This window comes from Neolamprologus multifasciatus, chromosome 13 (assembly GCF_963576455.1).
Source record: "Neolamprologus multifasciatus chromosome 13, fNeoMul1.2, whole genome shotgun sequence".
In the NCBI taxonomy this organism is placed as follows: domain Eukaryota; kingdom Metazoa; phylum Chordata; class Actinopteri; order Cichliformes; family Cichlidae; genus Neolamprologus; species Neolamprologus multifasciatus.
In genome coordinates, this window is record NC_140451.1 from 7214824 (window position 1) to 7230720 (window position 15897).

At 42.6% G+C, this 15897-nt stretch overlaps 1 protein-coding gene across 2 annotated transcripts; it reads right to left on the reverse strand.

The window, feature by feature from the left end:
* Nucleotides 1-396: 396 nt before the first annotated feature.
* rel (REL proto-oncogene, NF-kB subunit) lies at nt 397-15546 on the reverse strand. 2 transcript variants are annotated; one of them, XM_085182542.1, is made up of 11 exons: nt 14224-15546; nt 13767-13805; nt 11772-11911; nt 11509-11657; nt 10639-10730; nt 4777-4917; nt 4139-4243; nt 3741-3959; nt 3579-3644; nt 3403-3477; nt 397-3318 (listed from the first exon to the last, which is right to left on the reverse strand). In XM_085182542.1, exons 1-11 carry the CDS (start codon nt 14228-14230, stop codon nt 2483-2485), a joined length of 1869 nt encoding a protein of 622 aa, XP_085038668.1. In that variant the 5' UTR covers nt 14231-15546; the 3' UTR covers nt 397-2482. The 2 variants fall into 2 exon arrangements, with proteins under 2 accessions (XP_085038668.1, XP_085038669.1); XM_085182543.1 differs by lacking the exon at nt 13767-13805.
* Between the last annotated feature and the right edge of the window lie 351 nt (nt 15547-15897).

A 15897-nucleotide genomic window follows, 5' to 3' on the forward strand; every position in this document is an offset into this window, starting at 1 on the left:
TTGAGAAACTAATTATTCAGGAAAACATCCTCTGACAGGCTATTGACCCCTCATTATTGTCTCAAGAAAAATCACAGTGCCACACCCTGTTCATTAAATTGTTATATCTACACTATTAACTGATGTTTAATCTGGGAATTTAGCTTTAACACGGCTATTCAAATTGGGTTATTTAAACTATATTAAGGTGTTATTTATCACATTATCACATTAAGGTAGCACTGGTGGATTTAAAATGTATTTCTTTCTGTCATGTCGAGTCACATCTATGCCTTCACACAATATCACGACCATCTATGAAATAATATGCCCATGACAATGCATAATGTTTGCAATGAGCTATAACATTTTACCATTTAAAATATTATAAATAAATAATAAACAATGACAAAAATATTTAGAAATGACCGACTTTGTTTATTAAGAATTGATCTCATAGAAAAAATCAAAACAAATAAAAAACAGCAAATCTTACAAAGTAGTCATCAGAATATACGTTTATATTTTAGACCATAAAGCTTTTGGAAGGCCTACAAAGTTTGTCTAACATCAGCTTTGTGCCGTCAATGCTTTAACAAGATACTTTCAGTGATGTTTCAGAGCGCATCGGCTGAATACATAAAACAATATAACTGACATCTTTATCTATAAAACATCTGTTAGAAATGCTCTGAGAACTCTGAATACATGCAATCTCTGGTATGACATAGTCATTACAGAGGAAAGACACAGCTGAATGTGTTTCCTCCCACTTCCTCAATGGAAATTTCAGTACCTTGCCAGTTCTTGAGTGTTTCGGCATTGGTATTGCTGTAACTCTCAACTATGGCTAACATGTATGTACAGAGTGTACTTAACAGTAAATGCTTTGGTACCAAATAAAAAAAAAGAAAACAAAAATCAACAAAAAAGTATTGTACTATAATTCATATGTATGAAAATTTTACAAAGAGATCAATAGTAAAACAATAAGCAATATATTCCAGCATTATACATGTCATAGGTGGATTCATAGGTGGTAAGACCAAACGGTGCAGAAACCAACAGGATCGTCGCCATCCTGTCTGCCTCTTCATTCTGGTGCCAACTAAGAAAGGAGAGAGGGCCAGCGGCAGTCACCATTCTTAGATTCCACTGGAGGTTCGTCTTAGACGGGATGGATCGGGACTTAGCCCGGATGGGCAGAGCTCCTAACTCCGCCCGCCACAGTGTTGTGCTTCACACGCGTAGCCATAATCTCGGCGACATAAGGCGCCATCCCGCTGCCTCTCAATCCCCTGCCGTGGGCCTCTCTCGGCGAGGAGCTACCTCCCGTCAACACCAACACAGACCTCTCTGCTCAGCCCCGATCACTCTCTCCAGTGCGCGGTCATCTGCGATCTTCGGTCTCGTTCTCCTTTGCGGCACGCCTCGGCCAGCTGCCTATAACCGGGCCTCTGTGCCGCCCTGCGCGGCCGTCGCCCACACCAGTTACCACGCCATGTCTCTCCCCTTCTCTCTCTCACGCTCTCTCTTATTAAATAGCTGTCGCCAACCCCAGGTGTGCCAGGTTAATGATCAGGAGGGGCGGTAGAATGGGCATCCTCCCGGAACAAATCACATAACAAAACAAAAGCATGCAAAAACCCAACAAAATAAAACACTACACGCTAAAAAAAATATCAAAAAATAAACACATCACTACATGCAAGCAAATAAAAATACCAAGTTAAACTTTGTCCATTCCACTTTATGACATACAAAAACAATAAATTTACTCCTTTGTTTTCTCAAGATCCAAGAAACCTCAAACAAATCATTTATGTTACAGTATATTGGTAGTAATTCTAACTTTACAAAAAAATATTCAAGAAAGAAAGTAGTACATTCACTTCTTCAAAGGCATAACTTTGGCTTGGAAGCCAACGCTACTGTTTTTTTTCTTTTATAGTCATTAAAAGCATGGATCGTCCACTTAAAGATCCTACCCCCTAAAGAGACCAGATGAATCACTTCAACTGACTAGTATGGCGAACACCAGCAGCTGAAAGCTGAACCCCCACAAATAAAAGGCTTGTTGGACAAGCAACAACAAATCACAGGTTACAAGTTGGGGCTGAACTTTACAGAATCCCACTGTACAGAATTATGAAACAATGCATCACCAATTTAAATAGGACAAGGACTGGGAATAGCTTGTCTCCAGTTTTTCAAGAAACTAAATTTACCTGATAATGTTGATGACTAACTGGAAGTAAAGACCAACCACAAGGTACCATGTTGTTAGAATCAGAATCAGGAAGTACTCTTGCTAACCAATCAAGTGATCAGTAACCAGTTGCATCTCTGCAAAACATTGCCTAAGGCTGACTGACTGTCAATCATTTTGGTCCCACTGAGGTAACAACCCAAGCAAAGGCCTACTGAGCATAGCAGGGCCAGCGTGAGTAAAGAAATTTCTGCTCTCCTTTGAGCTGCTACTGTTTAAAAATTTGAGCAGCTTTCAGTCATTTTGATTCATCCAGTCCTCCAAAGTTGCATAGTGGGTTTCTGCAGCCATGCCGTTGTTTACGTAAGGACTATGGAGATTTTTGATGGCAGTACCGTCTGGCCGCATTGGATCTCTGTTGGTGCCATTGCTCATTGGACGGGGCAGCAGGTTAGTATACGTATTTCCTTGACTTTCCCTTGGGGACTGCATGAGGGGAGTATGGCTCTCTTGTCCCACTGAGATCTGGGACTCCTGTTTCAACTGGAAGCACGGCTGAGGCGCTCCCGGCATGTTCTTCAGAAAATCATTCTCTTCTATTCCCTCTAGGAAAGGGAACGACCCTACCCCCTGTGATCCCCCTCCACCTCCAGATCCATTAAAGGGGTTCGGAACTGTACCCATGGTAGTAAAATTGGACCACTGAATACCTTGGTTCTGGCTGACCAGATGGTTCTGAGCTTGGTTTGGAGTTTCTGATCGGTGCTCCTCCCTTTGATTCTGCTGGTGGAAGAGCTGCTCTGGTTCTCTCATTACAGGGGCTTGAGAACCTGTATCCAAGCACTGCAGGTCCCGCATGGAGAGCTGAGGGAGGGCATTGTTCTCACAGCTGTTGTGGTCCACACGGTGTTGGTAGCTGCGGTTCGGTGGCTGTTGCCTGCTAACAGGACGTGGCAGATTGCTGGCACCTGGGTTTATGGTGACTGTGTCCATAGAGAGCGTTGGATTGGAATTCGCCCATGCATGGCTTAATTGTAGATTGGGTGCCATTAGATTCTGAGGAGCCTGTTGATAGGGTTGGGTGAACATAGAAGGTTGCTGTTGTTGTCTTGGGTATGCATTGCCCATGTCTGTAAAAAAGAAAAGAGTTTTAGTTTCACAGCAATGAAGTATATCGCCATCCTCCTTTTTTTGATGACTTCAAACGTAGTTACCTCTTTTCAGGTGACTCATGGTACTCTGTGGTACTGCCTTGGGCCTATTCATTGTCAGACCGCTAAAAGGACCACCTAAAAAGAGACGGGAAACCTTAGCTGCGATGCAAACCTGTGCAATCACAAGTAATCATATCACATGAGTTGTACTATATATAAAGTGCCACATTGCTTACCTGACAATCCCGATATCTTCATCAAGTGCTCTCTTCTGCGCTTTTTCTCATTGTATCCATAAGGATCTGATGGAAAAACAACAATATTAACACTACGTGAGTCTAACTGAGAGCTAGGTGCCACTAGTAAGCCCCCGCAGAAATAAAGTGATTGCTGCTCACCTTTGTCATCGGGCAGATACCGGAAATCCATCGGTTCACTGACTTCCTGATCAGAGGGCCGGCGTAGCTGCATGTGCACGGTCACTGAGTCCGTTATGGACGTGTTGTGGTAGGGCGGAGTCTTGAACACAATGGCAACTTGGCGATGAACATCAGCCTGAGAAAAGGAGCCTTTGGCCTCCCAGCCATCAGGGGAGAAGAACCGCACCTCAATGTCATCTGGAGCAATACAGGAACAGAAAAGTACATCAGCATGCAAAGAGACAGGCACTATGGGTGTGGGAGGTAAACTAGATCAGTGGACTGAATAAAGATGAAGAAAGAGAAAACAGATGCAAATAAATTTAGTACAGTGTGCAAAAATGCAAAGGTCTATAGTGCAGAACATTTTGATGTACCTTTTTGTACTTTGTCACACAGTAGGAAGATTTCGTCTCCTCCTCTGACACTTCCGCTATTTCTGTTGACCCGGCAGATCCTCAGCTCTGCAGTGTTTGGGGCCCCTGGTAATACAAAAAATAAGTTCTAAACACACAACGTAACAAATACTACAAGTTACAAGTTGCTCAGTACAAAAACAATATAACCAGGATCTGCTTTTGTTGACACAGTGGGCCTAGCTTAAAAAGCTGCCTTGGTTTTGAAGAACAATCCTCATTCAGTTTACAGCTAAAGCTTCAGCAGGTTGAGTCACATGTCACATGCCTGGAGCGAGAAGAGGAAGTGCTCCATGGTAACAGTGTTGTTTGAAGGTTGGTGTGTATAAAGAACTTCCCCTTTCTGCGTGTTTGTGTATGTGAGGAACAGTGAACTAGTTCACCAACTGCAACACTTGAAACACTAGTGGACACACGTACACGGGTCTTGCAAAAAGCACTTGCAGTCTGCTGTTATCTGAACTCTACAGGTGTACAAAGCTGACCTCGGGGAGCCCGTGTACTTGTCAGGGCAACTATACGGCTATTTCATTATGTTCTCATGCAATTGCCTGATGTGACGTCTGTGTATTTGACACAGACGGCGCTCGGTCACTCACTGTTGTCGTAGATGGGGTTGGTGACGATGGGGTTAAGAGCTCGGGTGTAGTGGCCGTTCTCATCCTGCAGGAAAACCTGAATGCACAGGCGAACCACATTCAGGTCGTACTCCTCTGTCTGCAACAGCTGCTCCCGTGGCACTACGATAAAACACACTTACATCAGTTAGATGAAGCTGGTAATAAAGCAAACATTCAGAAATATAAACTAAGAAACATTTACTCCAGACTTTCCCTTTAAAGGGCCAGTGCAAGTATTACCTGGTGGTTACTGTGGACCTAATTTGTAGAGACTGTTAGCACTCTTAGCACCTACCAGGCTACTGGCAAACCAGCTACATTTAGAGTTGCAGTTTGTTTAATGTCCAGCCTTTTCTTTTTTTTAATATAATTTATATTTGTGTGGCGCACAGCTCTTAAGGATGGAGGACACATAAATTGAAACGTAGCATGTTCTAGTTTCTCTGACTTTGCCTCTTTAGCATGGGGATAAAAATAAATGCCAGTCTTTATGTCTTTTCTTTTTTGTTTCAGTGAAACAATATTTCATTATTAAAAAAAACCTAAAACCTGCAAACTGGATAAACATCGGTCATTGTGACTAGAAAATGTCATCTGCTATTGGCTAATATCACTGATATAGGTTACCTAGCTGCACACTGAAGTACCGACATATTTCAAACCATCAGCACAACTAAATACTTGCATTTCAAGTGCACAACATTGTTGAATGGATGTTATTACAGCAATAACAAAGGCATGCTATAAGCATACGCTCCTGCTTTGAGAAACAGGCAGACACGGTGTAGTTATGCAGTCACATCTGTAGGCTGTCCACAAAACCTCACCTTTGGATCAACATAAAAACGTCACAGATAAGCTTTTTCAAACGTCCTCAGCCTACATGCTCATCTGCATCACCCGCCTTCAGAAGCAACACGCAAACACACACACACATAACACACACTCTATACTGAGAGACGCCCACGTGCCGACACACGCACGCATGCACAGAGCAGGCTTTCACATCTACCTACTTTCTATCTTCCGTGCTCATGAGGCCATCCCCACCTACAAAGTGTCGCCACTGTGACGCTCCACACGTCACCTCAGAGTGGAAACAAGTATGCGCCTCTGTGTGTGTTTGAGTGTCTACACCGCACATAAGTAAAGAGATGAGACTCTCCTGCACGAGTGACCAGGGAGCCTCCTGACGTATGTGAAAGTGGTGTGACATGAGAAAATATCTTATAAGTTTTTTAGTTTTGATTCTTTAGTGGCGTCTTACTCTGTATACTCAAGCATGATCATTTTTTTTGTTATTTTAGGCATATAAGGTGGCAATTATATGTGCAAAACCCAAACAATACAACTGCAGTCACACATTAGCTGTGTAGGGAAAGTCGTCATCCTTAGTGGGTGCCAATAGTGAGCCAGCTAGCGCTCCTGCTCTGTCTCTGCATGTGCTGCTGGCACCGGACATTAATCTTCTCTAGGTTCACAGTCTGCTTGTGTTTAGTCAGAAGTAATCAGATTCATGCTGTGAATCTGACTTGATTTCATAGCAGTAGAAGCAACAAGCAGGGAAGTTTGTTTGTTTGGGTTTTTCTGAGCCAGAAGTGGGCTCACACCAGGTTGCTATGAAGAGGTAAATTAGCTAAACACATAAAGAATGGTTTTATGGACACCATGACTGCAGCCCGTAGTAATGTTATTGTCATTGTTGAAGTTTTAACGCAAGAGTCTGTGCTAATTGACTTGCTTTTCCGCACCTTTTCACCTGTGTGCATGACTACCATTCAAGAATTTTGTATTTATGTGGCATTCTTAATATGAAGCATTTACCCGATGACGGATTTACTGTTAGTTTAAAAAAAAAAAAAAACGTCATCGGCAGCAGTCAGATTAAAAAAAGCAAATTCCCTATAAGGCTTCTTTCTGGTCTGGTGCCAGTGTACTCTATCAACGTAACAAAACATTATTACAAGAGAGCCTCTAGAACAGGGGTGTCAAACTCAAATACACAGTGGGCCAAAATTCAAAACTGGAACAAAGCCGCGGGCTAACGTTAATATTTATTGAAAAAAAAATCTTCCTCCAGATATAAGAATGAATCTCTTCTTATGGACTCAAATAAGTTTTGCTGGAAAACTGAATATGGAACAAGCAAAGCTTAATACTAAACAATATATATATTAGCTGTATAATACCAGTAGGCCAGCTCTAATAGTAATTTGGTATGGCTTCGCGGGCCAAATGTAATTAGGCTGCGGGCCAAATTTGGCCCGCGGGCCAGAGTTTGACACCTATGGTCTAGAAGGAGGTAGCGTAGGTCTCCTCATTGAGAATGCACAATAAATCCTGCAAGCTTTGGACGTCTAATTGGTCTCAAATACTCTGTTCTGCGGTGTGGAGCACTGCTCTGTTGTGCAGCTTTCTGTTGGGTCATCAGGTTTGCCTACTGTAGGTGGCAGAGACACGCAGTGAGTGGAGAAACTGAAGGAGGGAGAAGTGAAGACGAAACCGTCAGAACAAATATTGATGGAACATGCTGTGTTGGTCTGCGTGAGTGTTGGTGGAGTGTCGCTGACAGAGGGAGAAGCTTGGACGGACAGGTGCAGGAAAGTGGGTTGTAGTTGGTGGTTGATGTTTGAAAGTGTGTGGTGGAAAGAAACTGGGCCCAGGGTCATAAGATACACTGGGCTGCAAGGGAGGGGGGGTGGGTCATGTTCAGTGACAGCGGAGGGGGGGGGGGGGGTTGCAGGTGGTGGGGGTGGTATGTGGCTCCGAAGGGGGGGTGTTCAGGGTAAGTGGTTATTCTGACTGTGAGAGCAGAGTGTAAAAGTGAGAAAGACGGGGAGGCAGGTGCCAAGTCTCACCACAAACAATGTCTCCACTGCATGACTCACAATTTCACCACGTTTTAGGACGTGGAGCTTTTGTGTCTGGCTGAGGCTGAGGCGGTCGCTACATGAGAAGTCTGCTGTTGCATCATATAACATTATATGAACGTGTGTGCATTTACAGCACATGAGGAAGTTTCGTTAGGGAACAAAAATAAAAGCGGACCGTTTGGAGACATAATTTCACAATTAAATCTGCAAGAAATTGTGATCGTGCTGTGGCTGAATCCGACAGAGTTGGGATAAAAGCAGGATCTGTGAGATTTTCAGTTTGCGAGAAGAATGGTAAAAATTCAACGGCGGTAACTTCACAAACAAAAAAAATCAAAGGATGTTTAATTGAGTTTTGTCCTCAGAAGCAGTTTTCCACTTGTTTACAGAAGATATTTCAAAACCACAGGCTTCAGCAGAATTGTACAGGCACTTATCTGAAGCCCCGCTGTGCATTTTCTTTGGTTGTCAGTGCGGTTATAGCCACATGTATTTCTTTGAATTAATATGGACGCCGTCTTACGGCAGATTTATGTCCCGTGTGAAATAAACAAACACTTGCCAGGTGTGCAACCACAATGTTAAAATGTGACGGAGCGGTACTACAGAAAAATCTACTACGCCCTACTCAGGATGCCTGTGTGTCATCACTCGTGCAGGTGAGGGGAGCTTTGGGCCAAGAACGGACAGTGCTCACAGAGAGTCTTTTACAAGTGCAGATGCATGTATTCACAGACAGGGAGGGGAAAGTGCCTCCAACCCCCCCCACCCACTCCACCACACCCCATCCTAACACAGGAAGCAGCTGAGTTTCAGAGCAGAAGTGAACTTAAGAGAAGGGAAGGTTTGAGCCATGTGAAAGAAAAAAAGAGACATCGAGCTGTCCATCGCACACGTCTGTGGCAATAAATACGTCGAGTTCCTGCAGCTAAGGACATTTTAACACAAGTGCTTATAGTGGGGCTTCTATATGGCCTGACACAACAAGTAGCTCAAGTCTTTTAAGGGCCAAGTGGCTATTAACAGGGGTAAGAAACAGAGATATGATCATATCTGAGTCAGTGGTGACAGGTGCTAAAAATGTCAGCCAGGCTTACTTTTCATATCATGCAGGACACATTTGTGTCACTTGCATATTTTGGTCTGCGAGAGCGCTCAGGCTAAGACAATTATCAGGTAAAAAGACTACAAACAAGTAAAAGATGTGCACTTTACAGCATCCCCGGTTTTAGTAATTAAAGGCAATTCAAATTGCTTTTTATTGCTACTTGCTACCATGCAAATGTACTCAGTGCACTTACACGGTTTCTTTTCTATAACAACTGTGAGAGCTGAGATCTAAACAAAAGCTAAAAGCACACTCCGTCCACAGTTTTACAGACCTGTAAAGCACCCTATTCTACTTTTATCATCATCTCTCAGGGCTGGGGAACCCCCTCGGTCCACCCCCTCCCCCTTTTAATGAATCCTGCATTCCCAGCTCTCACGTGGCATCTCTGCACTGTGCTGAATTGAGCAACTGTAACAAAGAATGGGGAAGTAGCTCAACGCCTGTTTGTACACGAGAAGTGTCTGTCTGCTCTGGAGGACCGCAGAATGAAAGCACAGAGAGGAAATGGCATTGCTGTAGATAGCGCGGTGGCAAGAGAGCGGATTTGTGACTTGATGTTAGGAAAATCTGCTAAACTGCCTGAGAACTAGGTCAACCAACATTAGAAAACAATTCTTGTGAATTGTTTTTGAAGCTGTTTAACAGTAACAAGATCAGGAAAAGCAGCAGAAACAGGATTGATATTTATATTTTACCCACATACAATTCCATTTGCTGTTTTGTCAACTGCAGACTTTAGCGTGGATCATCCACTGGGGAGATGACAATATCAGCTAACATCAGGCTAGATATTATACCAGCAAAACTCTAGTTATTTATCTATTATTTCAATCACACAAGCGTTTGCACTTTTATTACACTTTAGCTACACATAAGAATCATAAAGCTAGCAAAGAATCTCTGTATGTACATTAGTGAATATTACCTGCTGCAAATGTCTGGTTATACACAATAACTCTGAAGCAGAAATACCACTGAAATTAACCGGATGTGTTACTGGACATAATGCTGGACAGGTTTCTTTGAAAGGTAACAGTCTTGTTTTAATTTACATATTGGCGGCACAACAAATGCTAGCCTTATCCTCTGGAGTACTAACACACTGTTTAGTAATTTGCTAACTACTTTTTGCTAAGAAAGAGTGTAAAAGACTCCAAGACATTCTGTAATTACTTTTTACCAAGTCCTGTAAAGCTCTGTTAATTTACAACTCTGCTGACTTGTTTGGTACTTTATTAGGAGCTAGAAGGTTATTAGCCTGTTAACTGCTACATGTTCTTTTAGATTAGTCCCTAGGGATTGAAAAGAAGGATTATATGAATAACTCATTTCAAATTCTGCTCGATGGGCTACTATTAGATTAAAAACCCCCAAAAACATTTGCAATCATTTATGGTTTGCAAGACTGCAAAGATTGACATATAGTTTCACAGAGCCGCTAGCATTGCTGTACACTCAGAACTGAGATTAGCTTAACTTTACACGGCTAATTTGGATTAGCTCATTTTCACGGCTGCAAGGTGCCTGAATTTAGGCCCATTAAGGCTATAAAGTCGACTTATTTTCCAGCTTTTACAAATAAAGGTAACATACAAATATGAAGGCCGTCAATTTAACTTAAATGATTCTATTTGGGGGAAATTGTACGGTTTGGGTGAGTATTTTCAACTGTGGCTTAATACACATTTGGGTTTCAATAATAAATATGTAAATAAGTAAATATAGCATATCTACCAATTTTTTTTATTCAGATTTTTTTCATTTTTGTCTAAAAACATGTTTTTTTTTCTCAAACATAAATAACACTGACCCTTGATGTAGTTATAGAGCCACAGTATAAAAATTCAGAGCACTCACCATTGAAGGGGTTGATTCCTCTGGTGATCCTCTGTATGATGGCCTCTTTCACTTCTCTCCTCCTCACACACTGGATACCCAAATTCTGGAAACTGTAAGAAATAAAAAAAAAAATGTAATGAGGAAAATGACAGCACTCAAACATGCTGAATAAACCCCGAGCGAAGGAAGCTCTAAAACTATAAATGAACTCAATGATGTTGTTGTGTTTAAAGGTCAAAGTAATGACGCGATTACTCTCACCTATCAAGTCAGACCGGCACATTTTTCAGTAGTAAAGAAAACATTCAGTAATGAATCTGCTGGATTAATTCTGTTTGTTTACCCAGAAGGCCTGAAATTCAAAATGATTCTGTATTTACTACAGAAGTCTGTTTGGGATTTGCAAATTATACACACCAAAAGACACTGACTCATTCACACACTCACACACGCGCAAAATTTTGTTTTCTCTCTCTAACACACAGCAAATATGGGTGATGTCACTTGGGGAATTCCCATATTGCCATCCTCACAGACATGGGTCGACAAATATGCTTTGTGTGTGTGTGTGTGTTTGTGTGTGTGTGTGTGTGCAGTGTGCTGTAAGAGTTTCTTCAGCTGTGTCTGAGAGGACATCAGTTTACACACGATGCCTCCCGAAACCATCAAGCGAAAGACGAAATACTGTTAATAGAGAGCAATTCGGTTGTGCAGTGAGTGGCTCTGTGAGTGCGTCACAGAGAGAGTGGTTACTTATTTCGGTGAAAGTGTGCTGATTAAGATTGAGACTAGGGCTCTCAACGATAACAACTGGCAGCGAAGTAAGCAGACGCTGATAAAGAGCGAGTTTGGACAGGTGGAGGCGACCGTGGGAGGAGGAGCACTCACGCGATCACTCTGCGGTCCGGGCCAAACTCGGCCTCGTAGAATCCATCTTTGCAGTCCTTTCCCACCAAGTCGTGCGGATGTGGTCGGTATGGCTCGTTCTTCGTCACCAGGTAAACGCGCACCTTTCCCTTCCCGCAGTAATTCAGGATCTGAGGAGAAGGAGGAATCGTGTGCGTTCAGACGCATGTAGAAAGGACACGTGCTTAGGTGCTTCTACGCACAAATACACAGGTTACTGCGGTCGGGGAGGATTGGGGTCGAACCTGCAGGCTGGGGTACGTCCTGTTGTTGTCAGAGCTCTTCTCTCCCGGGATGCTTCCGGCTGAGCGACCCTCACACTTGTACCTGAAGCGCATTCCTCTCTGCTTGGGCTGCTCGAAGATCTGAATCCCGGGCTCAGGCACTAAGGAGGGGGTGACAACAAGCAGTCAATAAACAGATTTGAAAAGACGACAAAAGAAACCTGAGTGTGAATCTGATCTTATCTGCTTCAGTTTTTTCCTGTTTGGGCTGCCACATGAGTGGTTGGTGCTGGGAGGCAGGGGGCTCAAAACCTACATCTAACACTCAAATTTCTTTTTCTCAGCAAACATTTCGACATGTCGCAGCAGTAAAAATGCAGCTGTACAGGATAAAAAAATGCTGGCTGCTTTCCATTTAGCTGCCTCGGTTTCAGGCTCAGTCATTGCCTTCTTGGGAACCATGATTTTAGTGACACCTGAACCTTTTCCACTATGTCGAGCCTGCTGTGAAAAAGGTTTATTATGGTTTAATACTAATCTTTAAGAATTGGTCTATGAACCTTAAAAGGAACCTATCAGGCCATTTCCTTTTTTTATTTTATATACTCTTACAGTTGTGAACCTTCATATTAAATCTAGTGATTTACATCAGCACATGTGTAAATCTTTACTTCAGACTGCTTTTAAGGCTCCATTTTAAGTTCATCTTGGCTCTGTGTGATGTCACTGAGAGCATCTATCCCTAATATGGTCATCTCATGCAAACAGTTCTGGCTGTGCGCACCTACTGCTGTTCTCTTTCTGAGGGGCAGCAAATGTCTCTTTAAACAAAAAGGGGCCTAAAACAAAGGGCCTGCACCAGTGTGATATTAAGAGGCATTATTTTGAGAATCAAATCATGTTAAGCTACTTCAGTAGAATCTGAGACTAAAAATATGGAAATTAGCAGGTCTGTAAGAAAGTGATTTCTACATCCTAAAGATTGCTGCATGAACAACCCTATTGAATGCAACCCAGATGTGTAGAAATCTTTCAGCTTTCAAACAACTTTATGCTGATAGGACGTGACTGCAAATCTTAACACAAGTGTTAACTCAGAAAAGCACATTTCTGTGTATGGGGTGGCTGTAGCTCAGGTGGCAGAGCGGATCAGCCACTAACCAGAAGGTCGGTAGTTCGATCCCCGGCTGCTCCAGTCTGCATGCCAAATATCCTTGGGCAAGATACTAACCCCATGTTGCCCTCCGATGCATCCATCGGAGTGCGAATGTTAGATACTCAGCACTTAAACTTAAAAGTGATTGGGTGAATGAATTAGCTGTATAAAGCGCTTTGAGTGCTCGGACAGAGTAGAAAAGCGCTATATAAGAACCAGCCCATTTACCACATTTCAGCCGTTCTGCATAATGACAAGGCATGAAATTTGTTACCTCAAGTGTTTTTTTGTTTTTTTTTGGAGGAAATAAAACCGACCCCACATGATGCCCGTGCAAGAGAGGAACTAAAACTGATCCGGGAAGCGTTTCAGTTTTTGCTGTAAACTGTTTCCACTGAAGTAACAACACAAAACGCGGTTATTTTTGGACATGACAGCAAGCACTCAGATCAGAGTGCTTGTTATTCTGGCAGGCCAGTATGAAACAAGTCAAGTAACATTTTTGACATGATTAAGAGAAAAAAAGGAGAAGAAAAGAAAGAAAAGTGGCCCAGTCAAGTTTTGCCCTGATCACTTTGCAGGAACTGAAAGATCATGAGGCTCGAGCGCACTCACTGCACACTATATAAACACACACACCGGTAAAGACGAGGATTACAAGAACCTCAGGCTCTCTCACATCCTTACAACTTAAGTCTGAAAATGCAATGCTTACCAATAAAACAAAAAAGAGGAAGTGAAAAGACACTATTCAGTGAACCACCCCCCACCCCCACCCCCCTAACACACACATTTTTGCACTTTTAAGTTTTAACCTGTGAAGACTATTTTTGTCAGGAGCACAAATTAAATTGACTTACGTAGGTGTGCTTCGTCCCGCAGCACGGAGGACATAAGAACTGGAGAGGAAAATGTGACACAGAAAAAATTTAGGCAAATAGATATCCAAATCACACACAGACGAGTTGTTCTGTGGCAGTAATGGCGCTATTGCTAAAACTGGTCTCGTAAGCCCAATCAGTTTAGCTAAGGCTGCCCAACCAATAACACTGCTAGTCATGCAACAACGAGGAAGTTCACAGCATTCAGCAGTGACAGTACCCACAACCAGTGTCGAATACTATCAAAGTCAAGAGTAAGTACTCCAGTTCGTGGTGATATTGTACAGCTACACGATGACCTATAGCCAGTACTACATTTTCGACTTTTTGACTGACACAGGTACACAGGTGTGGTTATTACCGTTTGTTTCCTACCCGCTCACTCTACACGTTTATCGCTGTTATTACACAGGAAATAAAAGGTGTTGCTACTCACCGTCCATGATGCAAACACTCTGTCACTCTGTCACGGGTTATTGTGTCTTGGAGAACCTCGGGCTGAATGAGTGACAGCGGGCAGAAAACTATTTTTTGTCAAGACACTAGCGGGGGAATTCCCGTCCGTCACATCTGATCTAGCCAATGAGAAGCTTCCGTGAAAAAAAGGGCGGGGTCCAGACGATTCCTCCTCCCTGCCCGCTCGCTCGAGGAAATACACGGCGCGGTCCACGGGGGTCGGTCCTTCAGGGCTGGAGGTTAAAGTGGGTGGCGGAAGTGCGAGAATGAGGGTGGGAATATACGTAAAGAAGAGCCACGCAACAGCAGCCGCAAATAAAGAACACGAAAAATTATAGATAATAGAGATAATAGATATCAATTAGGGAGCACCACACGCACAGCCACTATGTGTTTACATATACACACTGTTATATACAGCAGATATGAGTACTGAGCGATACCAAGTAAATACAGGAACAGTCACTACTGATACTTTTAACGTATAACGGCGGTAGGGGAGAGCAAGTATGTCATGATTTACGAGATGAATTTGCAAAATTCTGAACACATTTGAATGATCACCAAATCACTGTGATTCTTTACTTTACACAGTAGTTAATACAACAAAACACACAGTTCAGCTTTTCATGTATGTTGTATCTAGGTTGTAAATGTAGATATAAATGTAAAGCACTTTTTGTCGGCTTCTGTTGTGAAACTGTCCTTTCTGGGCTTAACTAAGCATCTCTGAGATATCCTATATGTTAAAAAATTAAGTGCTATTTCAACAGATATAAGTCTATCAGTAAAAATATTTTGGTTTAAAGTTAAGTAAATGTGCAAAATTTTAGGACTCTGTAACTTACTTTGGTGTGGCATAAATGGGAACACAGAAAAAAAACTTATGAAAATACAGGTAGAAGTAAAAAATTTCTTTATTCCTTCACATTTTCCAAAATCATCCAGTAGGCCAGATTGAATTCTTTACCAGCCAATTCTGGACCCTATGCCATATGTTTGAGGTGTATTTTCTTAATTTCTGGGGGAAAAAAAAATCTTATAAAACAATTTAGTGGGCTACATACTGAACTTAGATGATCAAAGCAAAGTTATTATTGTTGTAGTACCAGTATCAATCCGATACCACTACCAGCATTGGTATTTATACTTTAATCTACCCAGCTCCAGTGTTTTCTCAGCTGTTTTGTAGTTGATAGTGTAGGCAATTGGCTATATGGGTGGCTGTAGCTCAGGTGGCAGAGCAGGTCAGCCACTAATCTGAAGGTCGGTGGTTCGATCCCAGGCTGCCTCCTGGCGGCATGCCAAATATCCTTGGGCAAGATCATTGACTGTAGAAAACAATGGGCGAGATACTAACCCCTACTGGTGGTGGTCCGGCAGCCTTGCCTTTGTCAGTTCGCCCTAGGGCAGCTGTGGCTACAATGTAGCTTGCCATCGCCTATGGGTGAATGACTGAATGTAGTGTGAAGCGCTTTGGAGTCCTTAGGGACTAGAAAAGCGCTATACAAATGCAGGCCATTTACCATTCTTTATTGAATCTGCAGCTCAGAAAAACATCTGGTATTTGTTCATGACTTTTTTAGCTTTAGAGTTGCCAGTATGCAAGTTCTCGGGTTAAGCTGCCGCACTAAGTCACATTTGCAACCTTTGA

Coding starts and splice junctions, on each gene's coding strand:
- rel (XM_085182542.1), bottom strand. Junction 11,658..11,771: donor GGACGTACCCCAGCCTGCAG/GTTCGACCCCAA, acceptor CCTTCTCCTCAG/ATCCTGAATTACTGCGGGAA. Junction 10,731..11,508: donor CCGGACCGCAGAGTGATCGC/GTGAGTGCTCCT, acceptor TATTTCTTACAG/TTTCCAGAATTTGGGTATCC.